Source organism: Ochlerotatus camptorhynchus, unplaced genomic scaffold (assembly GCF_037179485.1).
Source record: "Ochlerotatus camptorhynchus isolate MF236.1 unplaced genomic scaffold, CSIRO-AGI_Acam_v1.1 ptg000244l, whole genome shotgun sequence".
NCBI lineage: Eukaryota > Metazoa > Arthropoda > Insecta > Diptera > Culicidae > Ochlerotatus > Ochlerotatus camptorhynchus.
Genome location: NW_027040734.1, coordinates 365748 through 376349, shown reverse-complemented (window position 1 = coordinate 376349; position 10602 = coordinate 365748). Strand labels below are relative to the sequence as shown.

General features: G+C 37.8%; 1 protein-coding gene across 1 annotated transcript; it reads right to left on the bottom strand.

Moving 5' to 3' along the window:
- Nucleotides 1-7707: 7707 nt before the first annotated feature.
- On the bottom strand, nucleotides 7708-10471 carry LOC135704566 (zinc finger protein 62-like). Its single transcript, XM_065226028.1, has 5 exons — nucleotides 10239-10471; nucleotides 8525-9432; nucleotides 8261-8468; nucleotides 7891-8202; nucleotides 7708-7823 (listed from the first exon to the last, which is right to left on the bottom strand). Exons 1-5 carry the CDS (start codon nucleotides 10392-10394, stop codon nucleotides 7731-7733), a joined length of 1677 nt encoding a protein of 558 aa, XP_065082100.1. The 5' UTR covers nucleotides 10395-10471; the 3' UTR covers nucleotides 7708-7730.
- Between the last annotated feature and the right edge of the window lie 131 nt (nucleotides 10472-10602).

Sequence of the window (10602 nt, the reverse complement as noted above, 5' to 3'; positions counted from 1 at the left end):
TGCACAACACACTTAAAAATTTTCGCCGAGATTCCAACAGCCGAGTAATTCTGCAATTTATTTTGCTGGGATTCAGTCAAACAATTGCCGAGACTCAGCTAACGAATAAAATTTTGCTGAGATATCAGCTAACAAACAGATATTTTGCAGAGATATCCTCGGAGATATCAGCAAAAGTAAATGCTGAAGTAATCAGCTGTTGGAGATTTTACCGAGCTAGATTAAGTGTGTAATACTTATAATTTACCCAAAGTTCTGAACTAATACTTGTGCATTTCACAAACGTCAGAGAAGTCTATATTGTGCAAGAGTACTGATGGTCCGAAAGTGAGGATCACGCTAACTTGAAAGTACTCATTAATGAGTAAAAAAAGACCCATTTTGAAGAGAAGTGGCTTAACTCATTAATGATTAAACAATTTTACCCATTAATGAGTATCTGTTACCCATTAATGATTAACAATTACTCATTAATGGGTAACAGATACTCATTAATGGGTAAAAAATTTACTCATTTAATGAGTTAAGCCACTTTTCTTCAAAATGGGTCTTTTTCAACCATTAATGGGTACTTTCAAGTTAGCGTGATAGCAATACCAAACCAACATTTTTGGCTACACAGAAACAAAATCCATTGGCAAAAATACTATATTGATGGTTTAAATTAAATACTCCCACCAATAGATTTGTGCAGAAACGAAATTCATTTAATTTGACTAATTTTTCTATCAAAACTACTATACCGTTTGAGTCAGCATAGTAGTTTTGACAGAATGGTAGTAAATTTGATTATATTTATAGTCAACTATACTGAAATCATGGTAGATTTAACGGTATTAAGCGTAGTTATACTGAAAATAAGTGTTTTCTGCAAAATAGTATTCCTAACTATTATCTTTGTTTCAGTGTAGAGCGAAAGTGAGGATAGCAAACTAAAGTGGACCCTACACGATTGCTTTTATTGACAATAATCGTATTGTCAATACATTTAATATTGACGTCAATACATCGGTATTGACAATATTTCTGTATTCACATCATCAATATTAATGTCAATAATTCCCTTTCGTGTCAATATATTGATACGTGTGGGATTCCCTTAAGCACTTGAAAATACGCAAGTGTGCGAGTTTTAACGCCAGAAAGGTCAATTAAAACAAAAACCATAAGATCGATCTGCCGAAGATCGATTCTTTTGTACCGATTTAATCAGTGGATCGATTCTAGAGCTAAATATAAGATCGATCCGTCAAGATCGAGTAAATCACGACCAACAACAGAAAAGAGCACATCAGTTATTGCGAACAAAACTTCGGAACCCCTTTTCTCGTGACTCAAGACTCGCCTACGAAAATTAATACCATCTTTGGGTTGGGGAAGGTTTCCCCTATCCAATGATGCTGGTAATTTGCGTTCGATTGGTGAGGAAAGAATAATCAACGTTTTATTTTTAAAAGATGATAGTACGTTTTCAATTGTTGGTCTACAATATATTGAATTGGTTCCGCTTTTTGATAAATCGAAATTCTATCCGCCAGATAATGAATATAGTGACTATACGTTGGACTACCCTAATAATACCCTACAATCACTCTCAATCGTCAATCAGTGTGGACGCGTTTTTCAGTCGCTCCTAGCCGCGTGCGCTTTAATTTCGTTTTCATTTTATTTTATTTTTTTTTGCGTGCGGGTGCCGTTTTGCGTGTGTGTTTTTTTTTTTTTTTAACTTTTGTTGTTGTACGCCGTTAAAATGAGCTGTGAAATTTGTGCTGTGGATTCTTCCACTGACTCCGGCATGTGGAAATGTGCTGGATGCCCACGTCAATTCCACGCAGCCTGCCTAGGATTATCTGTACCTGTGCCTGTTCAGAGGAGCTCAATTCGCAAGAGAGACAAGACAATCAACATTTTGTCTTATGTATTACCATGCTGTAGCTCATGCCAAACTATGATAACGGCTAGTTTTGAGTTCAACGCGCTTGTGGAGCAACAAGCGCGGCTGATCGACCAAGTCAACAAAAACACGGAGGTGACTCATCGCTCCACGGTTCACCCAAATGATGCTGACATTGTCCATGAAGCGATCGACCGACTCGATGCTTTACTCGTCGATATAAAAAAACAGCTGACGGCAACTGGAAGCAGTGGTTCTACCATAGAGGTAACTCTAAGACCACTGGGTCCCGAAGAAAATCATTATTATTTTTGGCTCACTCAGTACCAGAACAACGGTCCCAAGCAGTCCCAAGCTATTTCACTCACCCCTGCATGTTCTGCATGAATCCACACACCCCTGATGTTATCTGTCAAACTTTCATAGCGAATCAAAACAAACATAGTGTAGTAATAGAATTTCAACTAGAATAGGGTACGTTAATCGTTTGCTTGGGACCAATAGGCTACTAAAGTGGTGAGCCAATTTAAAATCGTTAGTTTCGTATTGATTGTTGGTTCTACTGACAACGTTAGCATAGAGGTAACTCTAAGGCTAGAAGGTCCCGAAATAACGTGCTCAACTTTTTGGCTCAGCTCTGGTACTCTTTTCGGTCCCAAGCTAATGATTCACCCCTCGAAAAACCAATAACCCCTCATTTTATCTGTCAAACTTTCATAGCGAATCAAAACAAACATTGCGTAGTACTAGAATTTCGACTAGAATAGGGTACGTTAATCGTTTGCTTGGGACCAATAGGCTACTAAAGTGGTGAGCCAATTTAAAATCGTTAGTTTCGTATTGATTGTTGACGTTAGTGCTATTAAAAACCACATTACCTCGCTTTTTCACATAGCGATGAAAGCTTCACAAGAAAATTTTGCAAATTCAATGCCAACAATGACAGCAGGAATTTCCGAAGACCTTAACTTTCTCAAGGACGAGCTGAAAAATATCAGCAATATAACTTCTGACCTGTGCTCTATTGTTGCAATGCAACAAAACCCTATACTAGGGTTAGGTATTGTATTAGATGAGCTGAAATCGTTATCGGCTGGTATTGGCAACATCGAAACCCAAATTAACTGTGTCACACTTAATATGCCAGACTCCCCATACGAAGTGATATCACCATCACCTGACCCTCTCCCCAGTTTGCTGGAAGAGTTAAACAATGAGCAAAACGTTGATGACTCAGGGTGGCGTCTTTTGGGCATGAGGAGGGTCTGGAAGGCAGACTGGTCAGATTACGACGCGCGCAAATCACGACGGCTAAATCAACAAAAACATGCTGAAAAAGCTAGAAGGAAAAGGAAACAAAATACAGCACGAAATTATTCTAACGTAAGGAACAACATACACAGCAACAGTTTAAAGCATCGTAATCATCGAAACATGAATTCCGACAACGGTTACAGTACCAATCACAGCAATATTTTCGGTCACCGGAGCATCATTCGACATAACGAACAGGATAACATTAATAGCAATAACAAAAACAACAGTTCCTACCAGTCCCACATCAGAAATCATGGCAACCCCCGTTTTCTTCCACCTGATCGAGAGCTGCTTTCAGCAGCAAAAAATGTCTTCAACAAACCACCGGTTAATTATCAACCTACGATGCAGTTTGAAAAAAGGGAAACTATAAACCCGTACCCAGTAAGCGGTCTTCAGAATTCACATGGTATGGCTCCGGGGAATTCTTCCTCTACATCGTGTCAGCCGTGCACATGTAGACATGCGTGTTTTCGGCACCACTGACGCACTCACCTGAGGTAGAATATGACAACATAGCTGAGCCCGAGGATCATGGCATCTCACATAACTTGAGGGATTTCGGACAGGATGCAGCCACTTCACCCCCTGACCAGCACGACGTAAGTGACCATGTCGCTAGTTTATCAAGTAGCTCTTTTTTAAGTGAAACTACAGTCTATTGCCAAAATTTTAACCGTATGCGTAGTGCGTATAAAATAAATGAAATTCAAAATAAAATAAGCGGATGCACATATGATATAATAATTGGAACAGAAACTAGTTGGTCTGATAGCATTAATAGCGAAGAGGTCTTTGGTAGTAAATATTGTGTTTTTCGATGTGACCGCGATTTATCATTATCAGGTAAAAAATCAGGTGGTGGTGTACTTATTGCTGTGAATGCTACATTTCAAGCTGAACAAATTGTTAGTGAAAGCCAAAAAGAATTTGAAGATGTGTGGGTTAAAATTTTAATAAACGGCGAAGAACATCTTTTCGCTTCTGTCTACTTTCCTCCACACTTTTCCAAAAAACCAGCTTACGAAAAGTTTTTCACTGCTGCAGAACTGAAAATTCAAAGAGAAGATCCAAGAACCAAAATTCATATTTATGGAGATTTTAACCAGAATACTGTTAATTTTATACAGGATAGTGATAATGATTCTCTGTTGTTACCAATTGTAGGAGAAAACGATACTTTGCAATTCATCTTTGATAAAAGCAGCCACTTGGGACTTCATCAAATTAACCATGTTCGTAACCAGCTCAATTCCTATTTGGATCTTATGTTTACTAATTGTACAGAAGATTTTTGTATTGTAGAAGCAGCAGTTCCATTATGGAAGAATGAAAAATTTTATACGGCTATTGAATACTCAGTGTTCACAGACTCGCATCGGTCACGCCCAAGCGTTGTTGATTTTGAATTAGTTTATGATTTTAAAAATGCAAATGTTCCTGAATTTAACAACAGACTGAATAACATAAGTTGGCAAAACCTTTTAAAAGATGAAAACAACATGGACAAGGCTGTTGACATATTTTATACTAACTTATACAATATTATTGAAGAATTCGTTCCTAAAAGACAAAAGAGAATAGTGAACAGCACCAAATATCCTGTGTGGTATACACAAGAAATCAGAAATATTAAAAACAGGAAGCAAAAAGCACACAAGGCGTATAAAAAGTTTAAAACGTCACAAAATTTAGAAAAATACGTTGAAATTTGCGGAGCACTTGAGGCAGAAATATCGTCAGCATATGAGAATTACAATTCAAGAGTAGAGAAAAATATAAAATCAGATCCCAAAACGTTCTTTAACTTCGCGAACGAAAAAATGAAGTCATGTACATTCCCATCACGCATGCAGTTTGAAGAGTGTGATAGCACTGATAGTGAGGATATTTGTAACCTATTTGCTCGTTTTTTTCCAAAACACATATAAGAAATCCAGTAATGCTCTCGATTTGAACTATTTTTCTTACCTACATGAAGGGGAAAATGACGTATCAGTTAAAAATATCACTGTTAAAGAAATTTTTATGACTTTTGAAAGTCTCGATGCTGGCAAAGGACCTGGTCCTGATGAAATACCTCCATTTTTATTGAAAAAAATAGCAACAAGTTTTGTTAAACCATTGTTTTGGCTTTACAATTTATCTCTCAAAACAGGTGATTTTCCAAAAATTTGGAAGAAATCATTTTTAGTTCAGATATTAAAAACTATAGAGGTATTGCAATTATGTCATGCATTCCTAAAATGTTTGAAGCAATTGTTAACCAGAAAATATTTAACCAGGTTAAGCATCGCATTTCAAATAATCAACATGGTTTTTTTTAAAGGTCGGTCAACGTCTACTAATCTGTTGGAATTTGTAAACTTTTCTATTGAAGCAATGGATAGAGGTAATACCGTTGAAACCTTATACACTGACTTTAGTAAGGCCATTGACAGAGTAGACATTCCCTTACTTCTTTTTAAATTAAAACGTTTAGGTATGACAAGTACACTTTTAAAATGGATTGTATCATACTTGACAGAAAGAACACAGATGGTCCGCTTTAAAGGAAAAATATCTTCGCCAGTTAATGTTACCTCGGGAGTTCCACAGGGATCTCATTTAGGTCCTTTATTATTTATTTTATTTGTGGATGACGTGAAGTTTGTGTTAAATCGTTTAAATGTGCTCATATATGCTGACGATATGAAACTGTACATGGAAATCTTTGACAATTCTGATTTGCTACATTTTAAAAATGAAATTGATGTTTTCTACAACTGGTGCGTTAAAAGTCTGCTGGATATTAATTTAAAAAAATGCAATATTATATCATATTCCAGAAAAAACACTACTCTAGATTTTACATGTACTCTAGGAAACCAGCTGGTTGTAAGGTGCGATAAAATTAGGGACTTAGGAGTAATTCTTGACTCGAAGTTGACATTTGTAGATCATGTGAATACCACAATTCACAAAGCAAATAATATGTTGGGATTCATAAAAAGATTTAGTTATCATTTTAAAGACCCATATACCATCAAAACACTTTATATAGCTTACGTGAGATCAATTCTCGAATACTGCAGTGTGGTTTGGGCTCCATACCATGAAACTTATATAAATCGTATGGAATCAGTTCAAAAACAGTTTTTGTTATTTGCTCTTAGGAAACTAGGCTGGACCTCTTTTCCCCTTCCTTCTTATGAGTCCCGTTGCATGTTGATAAACATTGAAACACTTAAGAAACGAAGAGAAATTTCCATGATTTCCTTTGTCAATGATATTATCTCACAACGCGTAAATTCAGAAAAAATATTAGCAAGATTAAATTTTTACGTACCATCACGCATGTTAAGAACTCGAAATGTATTTCAACTGTCACCTCACAGAACGAATTATGGTAAAAATGGACCAATTAATAGAATGATGAGAGTGTATAATAATTATTGTGAGCATATAGATCTAACGATGTCTAAAGATACAGTAAGGAGAACACTAACTGCTAGGATTTCATCTCGTTAAGTTTAAATAATTTTTATTTTTTAGATAGTTGTATATGCAGTCTACATTTGCTGACAATTTCAAATAAAACGTATGTTTTAAAATAGCATGTAAGGCAACAGCACTATTGTAAAACGGTCTACACTGATTGACGACAAATAAATAAATAAATAAAAATACCATTAATGAATGATAACCCAAATTATAGAACTATTCCACAAATGGTTTGGATAATACCAACAATCAATACGAAACTAACGATTCTAAATTGGCTCACTACTTGACTAGCCTATTGGTGTTGCTATTGGTCCCAAGCAAACGATTAACGTACCCCATTCTAGTCGAAATTCTACTAGTACACAATGTTTTTTTTTTGATTCGCTATGAAAGTTTGACAGATAAAATGAGGGGTTATTGGTTTTTCCTATGTTTCGAGGGGTATATCGATTAGCTTGGGACCGAAGAGAGTACCAGAGCTGAGCCAAAAAGTTGAGCACGTTATTTCGGGACTTTCTAGTCTTAGAGTTACCTCTATGATAATACCTCGAACACGTCGTTCTGTAAAATAACCATACAAATGTTATTAGCCTTTAGTGTTCGTGAGATTGTGCTTGGAGATCTCTATAGATTTTTCCAGCTGCACATGTATTTTATAAAAATTGCATATGTATTGCTGTGACGACTGTTGAAATCCTATGAATTTACGCACTGCATTAGTGTTCGCGAGATTCTGCTTGTAGAGCTCAATGTATTTCAAGTTTCCCCAACATTATGGTGGGGTTATTCTGCGTGGGCGAGCTAAGACTTTCGACATATTGACGTTTGAATCTTTGTTTACATAAGCAGATACAACTATTTTAAATAACATACACAACACACATGAAGGGATTTATTTTCTAAAATAGGTACACCCATTTTTCAGAGAAAAAAAAAACTCATTTAATTAAGGAAAAGTAAAAAAATAAATATTAATTGAATTTTTCAACCACAAATGGCCCCGTACTTTCATCCTTTCAATTGATTGGTCTTCTCACTGCTTCCCGCGGCAAACCTTCCTATGAGCATTTTTCTGCTTTCTGGTTGTAAAAGTTCGTTCACATTTAGCACAACGCTCTTCTTGTTTCTGAAAATCAGACGCAGAACTGTTTTAAAAAAACTCGATCAATCTACCCCCACCGAACAAAACTTACCCGCTCTGCACGCACATTTGCTATCAACTTATTGACTGCCGGTTTAACGCGGGCATTTGTTCTCAGACCGTGCACCAGAAACGTGTGTTTGTTGTAGAAAGAGTGGAATTTGAAATCTCGCTCACAGCAAACGTAATCCTTCCGGTAGGAAATGCAAAGATGCTTATCGAATTCGTCCTGAGTTAGAAAAGCCACCAAGCAGATGGCACACTCCAGCGGTTTGGGATTAGCATGGTGGCCCATGTGTTCTTGGCGCTGATCCTCGGTGGAGAACGATTTCAGACATATGTCACACAGGAAATACGTTTGGATCTGTGAATATAAACTTATGAATGGAAGCAGCTAGCCGTATTTCCTCCAGCAGACTTACGTTGTGAACTCGTTCTATGTGCATCCGGAGCTTGTCTTTTCGCCCATAGGATGTGTCGCAGTAGTCACAGTTGAATCGAACTTTCAGGTGAATCGTTTCCTTATGTCGGTGCAAATGCATTGTGGTTTTGAATGCCTTTTCGCAAAAAGGGCACTGGTAACTTCGAATCTCGGAATGAGACTTCAGATGTCGCTTTAGGCAAGTGGCACTGAAATGAGATACAGACCATTAGATGAGTTCTCCTCAGTTTTAAAAATAACTTACTTCTTAAATTCTAGACCACAGATTCCACATTTGACTCTTTCGCTCGTAACATGAACCAACCCTAGATGTAACTTGTGCTCTTGAGCCGTATAGAACGTGGAAGGGCAGTACTTGCAAGTGAACCGTGTCTCGCCTTTATGTCTCCGAACGTGTACATCCAAAGAATACTTATTCTTCAGCACTACTCCGCAAATGTCACAAACACAGCACTGATGGACTTCTCTCTTGTGTCGTACCAGAAGATCTTTCCAATCAAACTGTTCCTCGCAATCATTGATTCCACATTTCCACTCGGTTTGCGTTTCCTGCTCCACATGCTTCTGCTTGTGATATTCAAATGTATCTTTGTAGTAAGTCGAAAACCGACATTTGTCACAGCTCAGAGGTTTCTCATATTTCACTTTCGATGCAGGAGACCGCCGTTCCCCCGGACTGCTTTCCGGTTCTTCAACGATCATAGTCTGATCTTCTGCTTCTTGCTCAAATTCTAGATACTCCACCTCGATGTTGGCAGAGTTATCCGATAAACACTCGCTACTGCTGTCTTCTAGTAACTCAATATGAAAAACGTGCGGTTCTGTTTCATCAGTTTCGTCGTTCATTATAACCTCGACATTTCCAACGGTTTCCGGATTGACTTCTTTCGCCTCGGCTTCGGTGCACTCTAAATCATCCCAACAAAGAGTATGTTCCGGTTCTATGAGACTCAGTTCTTGAAATTGCAAGTTCATGTAATCATGAGACTCATCAAACAGCTGCCGCAAGGGATTGGGATCACTCTGTTTCAGTTTGACAAAAGCGATCTGGAAATCTAGCAAGAAAGCCATTTTTCGCTTGAATTTATATGCCGCCATGAATTCCTGTTGGCATTGCTCGCATAGGGCAGACGGAAGTTGCGCGTTGAGATCCTAATAGAAGTTAGGATAAAAGAAAAGAAGATAACAGTTAAGATGGCTAGTCGAAAATTGGTCGATCGGCAACAGAGGGATTTGCGAATATTTTTAATTTATTTTCGAAGAGTCAAATTTAATATGTTTCAAACATTCCAGAAGATTATTTCAGACGCTCCAGACGTGCCCAAAGGAGTCTTCCCATGTTTTCAACGATGATTCCTAAGATGATTCCAGACATTCCTGAAAGGAGACTCCAGATGTTCCCAAAGATGATTCCAGACGCTATTGACGGTGACCCCAGACATTTCCAATGAAGATTCCACACGTTTTCGATTCCAGCCATTGCAGAAGTTGATTCCAAACGTTCCTGACGCGAGGTTCCAGAAGACAATTTTTCTTTCTCTATGGTGGTTCCAGACATTCACGAGAATGATTCCAGATGTTCACGAGGGACGTTGCAGACGTTCCAGCAGAACATGATTTCAGACCCTCCAGACCTTACTCCAAACGTGATGTTTCATTTTAAAGAAAGTATTTGCAATCTTACTTATGACACATTTTAAAATATTTAATCGATATTAGATTTAAAGTTTAGAGCGGTAATTTGGAGTATAGATTCCAATAAAGGCAATGAACACATTTTCATGAACGTAATTTTGGTTTTGAACGAAAACTATTTTTGAACTTTTGAAAATCAATGTCCCCCATGGAACTACCTCCCTTTTTGCAATCATACATCACAGATTTTCGATCTTATTCAATTTTAGCCTATTAAATAAAATTTACTTTTGTTTATAAATAATGTACCAACATTCCCTTACCTTCGGTGTGGGGGCGCAGAAATCCTCCAGCAGATCAACGAGCTGTGCATCGTACTCCGGCGGGGTACTGCCGAGCGGAACCATCTCCGGTGCCGGTTTGTGATGCAAACATAGCCGACACACGTCGGGAAAGTGCTGCAAAGCACTTATCGTCATATTTTCACTGTTTTCCGGTGGGAAATTCTCAAACAAAAATATCAGCGAATATTATTCAATCCCGTTTGAAAATTTTGTTTTTGTTTTCCCTCTTGACCGCTGTCGATGACATGCGTTGATAAACAGAGCTAACGTCACGTACAATCGCAAGAGTCGACCCAATCTAGTACTATCTCATCTAAACCGAAACTGACGGACGTTGCCCCCC

Excerpts from the sequence above, each read along its gene's own strand:
- LOC135704566 (XM_065226028.1), bottom strand. The coding sequence starts at position 10,394 with ATGACGATAAGTGCTTTGCAGCACTTTCCCGACGTGTGTCGGCTATGT. Across the intron at positions 8,469-8,524 it reads TGTGGTCTAGAATTTAAGAA|TGCCACTTGCCTAAAGCGAC; the intron begins GTAAGTTATTTT and ends ATCTCATTTCAG. Across the intron at positions 8,203-8,260 it reads ACATAGAACGAGTTCACAAC|ATCCAAACGTATTTCCTGTG; the intron begins GTAAGTCTGCTG and ends TTATATTCACAG.